Source organism: Otolemur garnettii, unplaced genomic scaffold (genome assembly GCF_000181295.1).
Source record: "Otolemur garnettii isolate 467f Iridium unplaced genomic scaffold, OtoGar3 scaffold00001, whole genome shotgun sequence".
Taxonomy (NCBI): Eukaryota; Metazoa; Chordata; class Mammalia; order Primates; family Galagidae; genus Otolemur; species Otolemur garnettii.
Genome location: NW_003852396.1, coordinates 37,708,947 through 37,723,488, shown reverse-complemented (window position 1 = coordinate 37,723,488; position 14,542 = coordinate 37,708,947). Strand labels below are relative to the sequence as shown.

The window sequence follows — 14,542 nt, the reverse complement described above, 5'->3', positions numbered from 1 at the left end:
CTTTTGTTTTCAATCTCATTTAATTCTGCTCTAATTTTGGTTATTTCTTTTCTTCAGCTGGATTTGGGATTGGAATGTTCTTCCTTTTCCAGCTGCTTGAGATGTCCCATTAAGTTGTTAACTTCCTCTCTTTCTGTTCTCTTGAGGAAGGCATGCAACTTTCCCTCTTAGGACTGTCTGTGTAGTATCCCAGAGGTTCTGATAACTCGTATCTTCATTATTGTTTTGTTCTAAAAATTTGGTAATTTCCTTCTTGATCTCGTCTCTGACCCATCTATCATTCAGCATAAGGTTATTTAGCTTCCATGTTTTTGTATGAGTCTGCAGATTCCTGTTGTTATTGAGTTCAAATTTTATTCCATCATTATCCGAGAAGATGCATGGAATAATTTCTATACTTTTAAATTTGCTGAGGTTAGACTTATGACCTAAGATGTGGTCAATTCTGGAGTATGTTCTGTGGACTGATGAGAAAAATGTGTATTCAGTTTTGTTAGGATGAGTTAAATCCAAAAGTTGAATAGTTAAATTTAAATTTAAAATTTCTTTGCTAAGCTTCTTTTCAACACTGCTAAGGAGTGTTAAAATCTCTGACTATGATGAAGCTGGGAGAGGTCAAGTTGCTCGTGCCTGTTAGAGTATCTCTTATAAATTGAGGTACATTCTGGTAGGGTGCATAGATATTGATAATTGAGATCTCATCATATTGAGTATTACCCTTAACAAATAAAGTGGCCATCCTTATCCTTGCTTACTTTTGTTGGTTTGAAACCTATTGTATCTGTGAATGAAATTGCAACACCTGCTTTTTTCTGCTTTCCATTTGCCTGGAATATAGATGACCATCCCTTCACCCTGAGTCTATATTTATCTTTTAAGGTAAGATGAGATTCTTGTATACAACAGATGTCTGGTCTGAGTTTCTGTATCCAGTCAGTCAATCTGTGCCTCTTTAGAGGACAATTTAAGCCATTCACATTAATTGAAATTATTGATAAGCCTGGTAAATTTGGGGTTGCTCAAAAGTCCAGTGGACATTTTTAATCTTTTTGCCACTGTGCAAGTTGGAATTTACTTTTGTGGTGGAGGATTGCACTGGTCATTGTGGAGGATGGGTCTGAGAATTTCCTGGAGAGCTGGTTTCATTATGGCAAATTTCTTCAACATGTGGATGTCATTAAAGTATTTAATTTCTCTATCGTAGATGAAACTCAGTTTAGCTGGATACAGGATCCTGGGTTGAAAGTTGTTTTATTTTAGGAGATTAAAAGTTGATGACCACCCTCTTCTAGCCTGAAAGTTTTCAGCACAGGGATCTGCGGCCATTCTAATATTCTTCCCCTTGTAGGTTATGGTTTTCTTACGTCTGGCTGCTTTTAGAATTTTCTCTTTCATATTAACTTTAGTGAAGTTAATTTTGATGTGCCTAGGGGATGTCTTATTCAGGTTGAGTTGTGCTGGGGTTCTGAAACTGTCTCCTATCTGAATTTCAGAATCTCTTGGCATATCTGGAAAGTCCTCTTTCAGAATTTCATGAAGAAGAGCCTCTGTGTTTTTTGAAGCATGTTCGTCACCTTCAGGGATTCCTATAAGGCCAACATTAGTTTTCTTGAATTATCCCAGATGTCTCTGAGAGAATCATCTGTTTTTGCTTGCCATTTCTCTTTGTCTTTGAGTGCTTGGGTGCATTCAAAAGCTTTGTCTTCAATGTCAGAGATCCTTTCTTCTGCTTGCCCCATTCTGTTAGTGAGGGATCCTACCGAATTTTTCAAATCCTTGAGGGCTGCAAACCCTTGCCTCAATATGTCAAAATCTTTGGTCATTTTATATTTGAAATTATTGAATTTTTGAGACATTTTTTGAATAATTCTTTGAAATTTTAATTCCCTCCTTCCCTCTATTCTGTTCATCTTATTTGCTATCCAGACTCTGAACTCAATTTCTGACATCTCAGCCATCTGTTTGTCTATGGGGTCTTCAGTTGCATCTGCCATGTCCTTCCTTGGGGGAGCTTAATCTATTCTGGTTATTCATGTTGCCAGAGTTTCTCCACTGATTATGCCCCATGCTCAATTTATACCATTTGGCTTTTCTCCTAGAGCTTTACCCAGGACCTGTTCAGTGCTACGGCCTGAGAAACTGGGGGCTTTCTTGGTTTAATGGGGCTAAGTCACTTTGTCTTATTTTCAGATGGTCTCTGTTCTACCCTAGTAAATCAGGTACTCCAGGTTGAAGTCTCAGCTGTGGAGAAATATCAGCAATTAAGTCACCCTGCCCCCCACAGACAACAATTGGAAAATGAAAATCACACCTTCCTGCAACCACACACCCAGGGTAGCACTTTGGATAGACCTCGGGTGATTGGCACAGTCCAAGAGGTCCAAATCAATTGTCCCAGTCAGCACTGGTCTCAGGTGGGGGAGTTCATAGAGTCTCTGGCAACTAGATAGCAGGGGTCTGCCAGCAGCTCAGGTATGACTAGCTCTGGTGCTCCGTGGGGTCAGAAGGGCCAAGCTGGCAAATAAATTAGTCTGGGACGGTTGATGCCTCCTTCCCCACCGTGTACATCTGTCACACCCAGTCACTGGTAACCCCAGTGGGGCTGGGGCTGTGACCCAGTTGTCCCCAGTGAGCAAATGCCCCAGGGGTTTATGCCTGCCTGAGTCAGAGAGAGATCTATGTCTCCTCAGCCAGGTCTCTGTTTTTTAGCCACTATCCGGCAGGGGGAGGTGAGGCCTGAGTACCTCGGGTGCTTAATGGAGACAGGGCAGTTCACTCAGTTCCAGCCCCACCCCTGATTGATGTTGTTGGCAGAACAGCACAACTTCACAGAGTTTGTTTCTATCCTGGTTGTCAGACACTGCTTGAGGTGACAGAAACCATGACTCTTCTGGGCAGTGGCTAGCAATTGGAGCTCACACTGAGCTGTCAATTCCTGCCTCTGCCTGCCCACCTTTGTCTCAGCTAAGATCCCCTGGGGCGGGGTGCGTCTCAGCCTCAGTAATGCGGAGCTCTGACACAGCCCCTCCCTGGAAGTCTGCCTACTGTGCCAGTGTATTCTGGTCCCCACGCTCCTTTACTCATGTCCCAGATCCGTCCACCAGTAGCTGCCACCCAGGAAGGTGCCTGGCTTCCTCTGGTTGCCCAGAGAAACAGGGTGTGTCTGTCCTGGATAGCTGCTTCACGGGGTGTGAGCCTATTGTTCCTGTTGCTGCTGCTGGTCCTGAATGGTTCCCTCTCTGCTGACCATCCTTTCTTTACTTCCGTGCCACAGAATCAGCACAGCCAAGCAAGGGCCCTTCCCCTGTCCACACCTCTTGAGAAAATTCCCAAGATTCTCGATTCCATGGGGGACAGGCTTCCAGACCTCCAGGTGAGAGTGGAGGGGAGTGCTGAAAGTTCAGAGTTGCAGGTAGAGAGTATATACAGTTTTATGCCTGGCAGGAAAGTGCCATGGCACACTAGTACGGGTAGGAGGTCCAGTTTATTAGAGGATCTCTCCCGTAGGATGGAATGGGAGGACTTTGGGACTCTGCTCACTTGTTTCTATGGAGTTTACTGCAAGCCCTTCTCATAGGGAAGGGGACTCCTGTCCACTTGGTGATGGATTCAGTACCTTTTGTTTATATCTTTGGGGTCACAGCTCACCTCAGTAGGATGTTATGCCTTCTTTAACCTTCTCTCTTGACTCAGCTCCAGATCATCAGCTTACTTGCTAAACTTCTGTCTTTTAACTCTCCTTCTGGATGGGAGCCTCTGTGGAAAGCTGGCTGAAGTCTGCCATCTTACCTCCGTCCCCCCCGGCCATTCTTCATTATTCAGACACATTCTGTGTTGCATATCTCTTGGCGGTATGTGTGTGTGTGTTCTTTTTCTTCCCTATAAATCTCTTTTTCTAGGTGGGGCCAGCTCAAACTTTAAAGCTTTCTATTTCCCTAACTCCTGTCCTATCCCCCAGTAGAGTTACCATGTTTATTATATATATACTTTCCATAGTCCACAGATGATTTTTAAGTCCTTATACAAAAATGAATGCAAAACAGTAATGTTGGAAAAAAATTAGGGCCGGGTACAGTAGATCATGCCTCTAATCCTAGCACTCTGGGAGGCTGAGGCAGGTGGATTGCTTGAGCTCCTGGGTTCAAGACTAGCCTGAGCAAAAGTGAGACCCCTTCTCTAAAAACTAGCTGGGTATTGTGGTAGACACTTGTCGTCCCAATTACTCAGAAACTGAGGTAAGAGGGTTTCTGAAGTCCAAGAGTTTGAGGTTATGAGCTCTGATGCCATGGTACTCTATTGAGGGCAACAAAGTGGGCAAAAAAAAAGGAAGGTTCAAGCACATGTAAATTTGGTGGAATTAATTGTTCACTTACATTTGTTTTCATAATACTTTAAAACATAGATTATTATATTGTAATATTATAGTTAATATATATATATTATATCTGTTTTTCTTGTTCTATATTCCATGAAGGACAGAAATCTTAAATTATTCATCTTTGCATTCCTGGTATCTGGTACAACAGATACACACATACAGGGCTCAATATATTTGTTAAATTGAATTAAAGTCAATTGTCTGAGGGTTGTTCTGAAAAGTGAGTGGCTATTGTTCTGACTCTTGGTGAATATGAACATTTTTATGTCAATGCAACATTAGTTTTATGGGCATATTGAAGATTTTATTGTGCACTGCTTCTTCCAGATCATTTTTAAATATTGACATCCAAATAGTTACATTTTCATAGTTCTGTGAAATGGAATACATAGACAGTAGAAATTGGATGATGTGATTGTAACTATAGCTCAGCTGGTCAACACACATCATTGCCTAGATTAAATAAAGTATAAATGTATTCATAAAGTTTTTGATTGTTGTTTTGTGCTGATTAGAATTGTAGTGTAAAAATTTGAGGACTTACTCTTTAATTAAAATATAACTATTTTAAATTAGTCTTTTACTAGTTAGTCTTTTACTCTCAAGACTATATAGACAACACAAGTCAAACATAATATGTATAATCTAATATTATATAGTTCATGTGGTGTTTGCTATCTTCTTAGTTTGGTGTTAAGGGAAGTAAATGTATTACATATCTTAAAAAATATTTCTCTTTCTTAAAGATATAATTTAAAATTTTTCTGCTTCAAACCATGGCTGCATATCATAATGATGTTTTTTTTTCTTTACAGTAGACTCTTACTTAGCTAATCAGTGCCTATTCATTAATCTGTCTGAGCCTTGTGGTGTTACAGTTAATTTCCTTCACCAAGAGCACAAATACACCTTCTCCAGGAGGAGTTATTTTCTTGTTTATCAGTTACCCCTGGTTCATTTCTACTTAATTGGACAATGATAGCATACTTTCTCAAGGTGAAATAAACATAAATAAATATTCTTTGTGGTTACTATCCTTTGCTGTTTTGATTTCTGTGAATGCAACATAAAATAATAGGAAGACTTCAAGAGGCATTTTTCATGTCTTGGATTCCCTTTTCTGTATGTGCAGAAAATTGCTTTCATAAAATTTCATATGCTGCTGATTGACCAACCATTAGATATGTTTTTGTGTAAGTAAAATTGCAAAGAACAGATAAAAGTGGAATTTAAAAAATATAGCCCTTAAGCTATAGTTGCATGCTAGTCCAGCAGTGCAGGGACAGCTAAGAAATTGGTGGATGTGCATATCACTGTTTGATAACAGGCTCAATTTACTGGGCTTTTTCTGACCTTTACTTGTTATAATAGATAGTAATTGCCTATAAGGCCATGTTTCTGGCCTTTTTGTTTTCTATTGCTTTTTAAAAATTGCATTGTAAAACTAAACAATAGCCAGGTGAGTAAGATGAGGAAGAGAAGGATCAGAATGAGCTAGAGAAATAAAAGGTATTAAAATAAGAGTTTTCAGAACAGTTTGGTAAATGGATAATCTCTTAATGAGAAGCCACTGATAAATGAAAAGCTCTATTATCCATTCTAGTTTGATAAACTATTAGGATGAAACAACTTTTTCCCTGGGAAAGTGGTAATCATTATTACCATGAAAATATTTGTCAAATTATGCCTTACTCAGAAAATGTACCTGAATTATTTTAGAGAATTTTATTTTTAGAGAATTTAAAGAGAAATATAACAACAGAAAATCAGTAAAAATGGAATATTATAAGACTTAAGAGATTACTATACTATGTACAGAATAGACCTACATTTCAAGAAGTGTAATGAAATTATGTCATTTTATTCTTTCAGTAATAAAGTAGAAAAATATAATCCTAAGAGTTGAAGAATAGACTTAGAGAGTTGCCTCTTTAATGAGTCTATCTTCAACTACTGTCTGAGCATCACTGGGCAAATCTGGCGATTGTCTAAAAGACTGCCATCAGATGTTGGGTTTGCCAATTCTGATGATTGCTAACAGTTATTGAGAATGAAGAATTGAACTCAACGTTCAAGCATTTTCTTGTAATTTTGGCCTAGATCACCTATTGAAGTAGTAGTTTTATAGGCTTATCATGTTCTGTTAAAAGATTGTAAAGATACTTAGTTCCCATAGTGTGGAATGTGTAAACAAGCCATGTTTACTTTATACACACTGCTCATGGTTTAATGATGTTGTTATGTGTATATTAAGGTTTCACCCTTTCAGACTGAAGGAACAATTCATCATCTGATTTTCCATATCCAGACCGTCTTCATTTTGTATACAATTTTTGATAGTTTTGGCTTTTGAGAATGATGTCTTTTTCGCTTTGACTCAGAGCCTTTAAAAATTCCCAGGGTAATTTTTGGTTTATCTTCATTTTTATATTTGTATAGCATTTTGCCATAGGTACATGTTTGATGTTTTACCATGGATAAAACTCTTAGATGGTCATTAGACTCTGACATTCCCATTAGATTAATAACTCATTATATTTCCTTAAATCCAGTTTGCATTACATGAAAGCATTACCTTACTCTTGCTCACACTAAAGTGTATCTCCCTTCTCACTATTATTGTATAGTTAAACTCACCTTTCTGTATTTTAACCCATTTAAGCTTAGTGTTTCCTCACCTGGAAGAGCCTTGGGTAATATGAAAATCTGGAGGTTTCAGTGTACACATGTATACTTCTTCTACCAGGTAATTTTCTCCATGTGTTGAGACAAAGCCTAGCACTGATCTTAGAAAACTCTGTTGTTTACATTTCTGTATTCAGGGAGGTATTCGTGTCATCCTGTTTTTCCTTAATGTGAAGCGTCACTACTTCCAAGTCTTATGGAAACTTAATTTTTGATAGTCTTATTTTGATTATCTTTAAAAATATTAAACAAAGTGGTTGCTTTTTTTGTAGATTATGTGGAGAACCACCCTTTTTGGCAAGCTCAGAAGAGAAGCTTTTTGAGTTAATAAGGAAAGGAGAACTGCACTTTGAAAATCCAGTCTGGGATTCCATAAGTGATTGTGGTTAAGTATAGACTTGTTATTATTTGCTAAAGTTAACACTACAAGAATGTTGGCTGATAATTCAAATGTTTTAAATATTGTTTAGTCATTAAATTTGTGTGTGGAAATAGTGATATCTTCACTATAATTGTTCATAGTCAAAGCTTCTGTGAAAGCAGAAAATATATAGTAAAAATTAAAGATGAAATTTGCTGATTATCTAGCTAATTTTTACTGACTATTAAATTAGGTAACTCAGGCAAGAAGATAGGCTTTAAACTTTATTATATACCAATACTGATGATAGTTATTGTATACTTGACATCTTTTCTTCATGTTATATAGACCCAATTCTAAGTAAATTGGAAAATATGATATTAATTGTAGTCAAAATGAATAAGATTTTCAGAATTTTCCCTTATTTGCAGCTAAAAGTGTTTTGAAACAACTTATGAAAGTAGATCCTGCTCATAGATTAACAGCTAAGGAGCTACTAGATAACCAGTGGTTAACAGTAAGTTACAGTATTACTTTTTTCCCTTTCTTTGTGACATGCTATCATTGCTCATGTCTTTTCATTTTTCCTTGTACTTCTGAACATAGTCTATTAAAAGTCAATAGTTTCAAATTCTAACAAGTTAAAAAAATTGAGTGTTGACATCTTTCTCAAATAGGCATTTTCAACTGTTACCAACCATCACCACAGTTGTTTATTTATTTATAGAGATTTAAATGATCCTTGCTTTGCTAGTGTCATGAAGGTATGTCCAATGGAACAGAGCTGAAAAATGTTCGTTATTAAAGCTGTGGAACGTTGAAGCCATCTCTATAGTTCAGTGATGTAAAGCACTGAACCACTCACCTCTTTCAACTCTTTGGATGTAAGAAACTTTTGGAGATTCAGAAAAGCCAGGGTCTACAAACAGCAGCTTGTTACCTGGTTTGAAATTTTAAGTATCGTTTTCTGCCATTAGGCTAAATGCCTCAAGCATAGACTCTGTGTCTTACTGCTGTTTGTATCCCACCACCCAGAATGTTAACCTGGTCACAATGGGAGCTTAGAAGGAGGCTGCCACCTACCTCTCAATAGTTATTCTTTCTTCTTCTATGGTAACAAGGATCCTGATTTTTAGTTAGAAACACTGCTATCCAGTTAAAAGACTTTACTCCTTAGTCTTCTTTGCTAGTAATTATGATGGGGAATGAGAGGTAAGTAAAGTGGGTATAGTTTCTGGGAAATGTCTTTAAATGAAGAGGGTATGGCATTTCCCCATGCCCTTCCTCTTTCTTGGGGGCTGGAATACAGATGTGATGGTTGCAATTTGAGTAGCCCTATTAGACCATACAGTGAAATCCATGAACTGGGGTGGCAGAGAAGCAAAGTTCAAGGAGTCAGGGTCATAGCTCAAAGAGCTGCCCTGGCCGCCTTTCATTGCCCACCTCCATAATTTTTTATGTGATTAGGGAATAATTTCTGTCATATTTAAGACCTCTAAAATATGTAGCTGAACATAATCCCAATTAATATAATATTCAATAAATAATTGCTGCATGAGTAAATGATTCAGTAAATGAATAGGTCTATAGATATCTCAGAAAATGAGAGCTAGTATTAGCAATTGCTGGAGAACATGGAAATATTACTAAGGAATATTTATCTACATAGTTCTGTTATTTGCTAGTCACTGTGTTAGGTACTGGGGATACATGATATGATCACATGAAATTAATTAATTGAAAAGTAAATTAAGATATGTTATAATCTTTAAAGATCACTCTGGCTGTTATGTGGCTTGGAAATAGGGAATTAGACATTGAAGTAGTATTGTTGAGAGATGATAATAGCTTGGATAGGGTGGTAGCAACAGAGATGAAGAGAATACATGTGAGATATATTGTTTTAGAGGTATAATTGATAGGATTTAGTGATGAATTAGATGAGGAATGAGGATAAGGGAAGAATCATGGATCACATCTAGATTTTTCTCTAACAAATGTTTGGCTGGAGGTGCCATTTACTGAGATATGGAAGACTGGAGGGGAAACATTTCTTTTCTAGGGCAGGGGTGGTGAATCAAGAGTTCTGTATTAGATATGATTAAGTTTAAAATGTGGTATCCACAAGGAGATATCAAATAGATAATGAATATATAAGTCTGGAACTGTAGAAGCCTGAGCTAGAGATATAAATTTGAGAATCATGAATGTCCAGATACCACATAAAGCCATTGGACTAAAGGGATAAAGAGGAAAAAAATACAAATAGAGAAAAGAGGCCCCAGCAATGTGCCTTTAGGCAGTACAACATTTAGAAGAAGAAGTCAAGATAAGTTTAGATACAATAAATACATAATGGTATCACTCTCCTTTTAAAGTTTCTAATTTTCCTTTGGTAATTTCTAATCATTTCTTTAAATAACACTTTTTTCTTTAAGAGCTAAAAAATAGTCTTTACTCAAGAGTGGATTATAGCTGCTCTCTTTTATGAATTTGTTGGTCTCTCAGAGGCTTCTGTACATAATTATTTCTGGCCTAAAGTAATTGTGCAAATGAGTTAGGCAGCTAGATCATAGCAAAGCGGTACCAAGTAGATTTATAATACAGCAAAATAAAAAACTGTAAAACAGATGGTGCGCCTTAGAAATTTATCTCTTTTCAGCATCACATAACTTTCTGGCTTAGCCATTTAATTATTTGTTTTCTAATTAGTACAACTTTATTTCTGGCTTTGGTCATTTTTCTACAAGTCTCCGTTTTTGAGCCTCTGCAACATTTGTCTTTATGAAGTCTTTGCCAAATGGGTAGAGAAGTGACAGATATTGTGCACTATATCAGACTATCCTGAGGAGTTCAGTATATGAAATTTAGAATACTGGCATTTTGCAAACGTCTAAATGCAAAATTCTTTTCTTCTTAATCTCCTGAAGTTTTACTTCCTGTAATTCATTCATTCTTCTTAATCTCCTGAAGTTTTACTTCCTGTAATTCCTGTAAATCATTTAGATGATTCCTGAAATCATCTAAAGAACACATGATAGTTCTCTCAGTGCCTTGCTGTTGACTTAATACATAGTAACACTTCTTCTTTTTTTTTTTTTTCCAGTTTTTGGCTGGGGCCAGGTTTAAACCTGCCACCTGCAGTATATGGGCCCAGCGCCCTACTCCTTGAGCCATAGGTGCTGCCCCATCATAATACTTTTTTTTAAGAAAAAAGTTTTTTTGGATAAAAAGTTTCTATAGTTTAGCATGTGTGTTGTACATTTTGAAATGTAAATATCTGAAAAATATTCTGAAAAATTATGATTATTTTTCTATATATACTTAAATGAGTGGAATTTCAGTAAACATATATGTATTGCTATCCTGATTTTATTTTTATTTATATATTTTTGAGACAGAGTCTCACTTTGTCACCCTCGGTAGAGTGCCCTGGCATCATATCTCACAGCAATCTATAACTCTTGGGCTCAAGTGATTCTCTAGCCTCAGCCTCCCAAGTAGCTGGGATTACAGGTGCCCACGACAACGCCCAGCTATTTTTAGAGATGGGGTCTGGCTCTTGCTTAGACTGATACCGAACCCATAAGTTCAGGCAGTCTACCACCTCAGCCTCCCAGAAGGCTAGGAGCCACCACACCCCGCCTGCTGTACTGATTTTAAAATTGATAGGTTAAATGTAAGGAAAAACAGCCAAGAAATGACTTTCCAGCAAAGGAAGAGTTTGGTGTTAACTCCCATGGCCAGAAACGTGACCATTATTCTCTTGTATTCATGTCTTCCTTTCTTCCTCTTTACTGTGGTTCAGGAGATAATTGCTTCTTATTAGATAACTGTGAGGCCTCTTGGTATTCCTTCCAGTCCTCTAGTGATAACTAACAGCAAGAATTTACATTTTTAACAAGCTTCCCAGGTATTTCTTATACCTATTTATATTAAAAAACCACTGTAATAAATAAAGGAAATAATTTTTCTTTTATGGTTTGTCAAAGTTAGTTCATGGTTTTGACCTTTATTTGTATTAATCATACATTAAGTAGTTCTTTCAACACATTTTGTGTGTAGTGTGTCTATCACATGCCAGGCCCTGTGACAGGTAATGAAATATAGTTAAAGACATTTAAGCCAGGCATGGTGGCTATAATCTAGCACTCTGGGAGGCTGAGGTGGGTGGGTGTCTGAGCTCAGGAGTTTGAGACCAACCTGAGCAAGAGCGAGACCCCATCTCTAAAAATAGCCAGGTGTTGTGGCTAGTGCCTGTAGTCCTAGCTACTGGGAAAGCTGAGGCAAGGGGATCACTTGAGCCCAAGAGTTTGAGGTTGCTGTGAGCTGTGATGCCATGGCGCTCTATTGAGGGTGGCAAAGTGAGAGTCTCTCAAAAAAAATTAAAAAGAAGATGAAAATAAAAATTAAAAAAAGACTGGGTGGTGCCTGTGGCTCAAAAGAATAGGGTGGCAGCCCCATACACCTGTGGCTCAAAGGAGTAGGGCGCCAGCTCCATATGCTGGAGGCGGCGGATTCAAACCCAGCCCCGGCCAAAAACTGCAAAAAAAAAATAAAAATAAAAATAAAAAAAAGACATTTAGGACATCATTCTGACATAAGGAACTTACATTCTAGTAAGGAAAACAAGCTATGTGTAAGATACAATGCAAGGAAGAAAATTAAAAATGACATTTAAAAATTGCCAAATGACCAGAGGTATGGAGGATAGCAAGTGTGAAATCAGAAAGTTTAATTTGACTGGCAGATGAGATACTTGAAAGAAAGAAGTAGGAAATGAGACTAGAAAAGAAAATTGTGGTACTAAAAATGAAAAGAAAATTGTGTATGGACTTAAATCCCAGATTAAAGAGTTTTAACTTCATTTCATAGGTAGTAAAGAATAATTACATGCTCTTTGAAATGAAAGAAATTATTGTTAAAGTGCATCAGTCTTGCAGGGTGGCTTATTTTATATGAACAACAGTCATTTAAATGTCTTTATTTATATTTCAAGTGTCTTTTGATTTTAATCCATCAGTTACTATAGAGCTACAAAGATGAATAAATACATTCCCTCCCCTTGAATAATTTACCACAAGTTACAGCCTATACTTTGCTTTATAGTCACATTTTCCAAAGGTACTGTTAATCAATGTGTAGAATCTAATTTCAGAACAACTTTCCTAATGTTGGAACAGGGCCCCTGTTCATTAATTTACATATTGTTATTCAGGTTTTGGTCATTAGCTTTTGACCTTTAGCCTTAATGTATACACTCTACATAAGATGATGGAAATTTTCTGATGCCTGACTATTGGCTGTTATTTTTTTCCTTCTATATTTTTTATCTTAAATATGTAAGACTCTTGTCTTTATTTTACTGTACATAGCTATTCTTAAATTCTGAATTATCTTATATACATAAATATGCTGTTGAATCCTCATTTAATGAACTTTTTATTAAAATTATATTCGGAAAAGCTTATTAGCCAGGACCCTTGAGGATTTATTCAATATTCCATTATCGATATGTGGGGAACACAAGGACCAGTCTGGCACAGTCCTTGCCCACAGGTTGCCCACAGCCTAATAAAGGGTTTAAAACAAAAACAAAAACAGAGGCAAAGAATGATAAATACACAAGGATGTAAATGTAGTTAGTAGCAGTACTACTACTAAATTTCCAAGAAGAAAGCTATTATTTCCTTTAGGGGTTCATAAAAAAGACTTAAAAGTGGAGATAATACATGATATGGCTCTAAAAGAGTGGGTAAAAATAGAAATTAATGTGGAAATAAGGTAAGAAGAAGGGTAATTCTAGATAGAAATAACTTCACAAAGGCATAGAGGCAGAAAAAGTATATTTAGAGAATAGTTGGAAGCTGTCTTTATCTAGAACCAGAGAAACCATGTAGGGGAGTAGTGGGAAATTAAGCTGAAAATTCAGGTTAGAGCTAAGACTTTCTATTCAACTCCTTTGGCAATGGGCTACTACTAAAAGGCACTAAAGTGCCATGATCACTTTTGGGCTTGTATGAATTTTCTCTTTTGCCTCTCTAACCCTTGTAGGATGATGCGAGTTGTGAGCTAGAGATGGTGGTTATATTCTGAGTGAAGAACTCCTATTCTACTGAAATATCTTGCCTGGGATAGTTTGAAACTGGAAAAGCCTGAATTGGAGTTGAAGGTCTTGAGGGAGCAATTTACACAGGTCAAGGCTAAGGGGTAGAAGCAAGGTCTAATGGGGAGATAAGCCAAGAGTCAGGAGGTAAAGGGAAGCCAGTAGGGTATTAGAACAGGTTGGGAACAAGTAAGTGACTGAGACTTTTCATAGGTCAACCCTATCCGTTGGTAGGTTGGTGAAAGCATTGTTGGCTGGGACAGACAGAACATCAGGAAGAGTTACTAGCAGTGGTATGTGGTATGGTTTGCATAGTGCCAACCAGAAGCTAGAGAACTAAAGTAGGAGGAATGAGATAATGAAGATTGGAACTAGCACAGTGAGTGAAAACAGAGAAGAGGAGAGAAAGATGATATTAAAGAAAATCAACACAATTTTTAAGTAGAAGGATTAAGAAAGAGTAAGAAGAATAAAAACTTTTTCAGGTGACTGTGCAAATGATATATTACAAAAAATAGAAGTGCTGGGAGTTTTTTTTTATTTAGTTTTTAAAAATAGACAATAATTATATATATTCATGGGATGCATAGTAATGCTTCAGTATATGTAATATCTTGTGATCAGATCAGGGTAATTAGCATATCCATCATCTCAAATACAATAGAACATCCATAGTTGACCATCTCCCTACATTGACTACCTCCTGAAGTTGACCTAATTTTCCTAGACCAGACATGTATCACATGTACATGTCAGTATGGTATGTCTAGTTCTTTATGTTGACCACCTCTCTGTGTTGACTAGTTTGTTATAGTCCCTTCAGTAGTCAACTCACAGAGGTTCTACTGTATATGATTATGTCATCCAAGAGTAGAAACAATTTTACCTCCTCATTTCCTTTTTTTTTTTTTTCCCTGTCTTTTTTTTTTTTTATTAAATGATAGCTCTATACATTAATGCAAACAGGGGGTACAGTGTAGTGTTTTCACATACATTTTGAAACACTTTCATC

The 14,542-nt window shown here is 36.9% G+C and overlaps 1 protein-coding gene across 1 annotated transcript in view; it reads left to right on the top strand.

The window, feature by feature from the left end:
- STK33 (serine/threonine kinase 33) overlaps positions 1-14,542 on the top strand; it is a 104,136-nt gene that overhangs the window by 52,388 nt on the left and 37,206 nt on the right. Inside the window, exons 9-10 of the mRNA XM_003781508.2 lie at positions 7,336-7,448; positions 7,856-7,941. Of these exons, the coding sequence (XP_003781556.1) occupies positions 7,336-7,448; positions 7,856-7,941 (199 nt within the window). The remainder of the gene's footprint in view (positions 1-7,335; positions 7,449-7,855; positions 7,942-14,542) is intronic.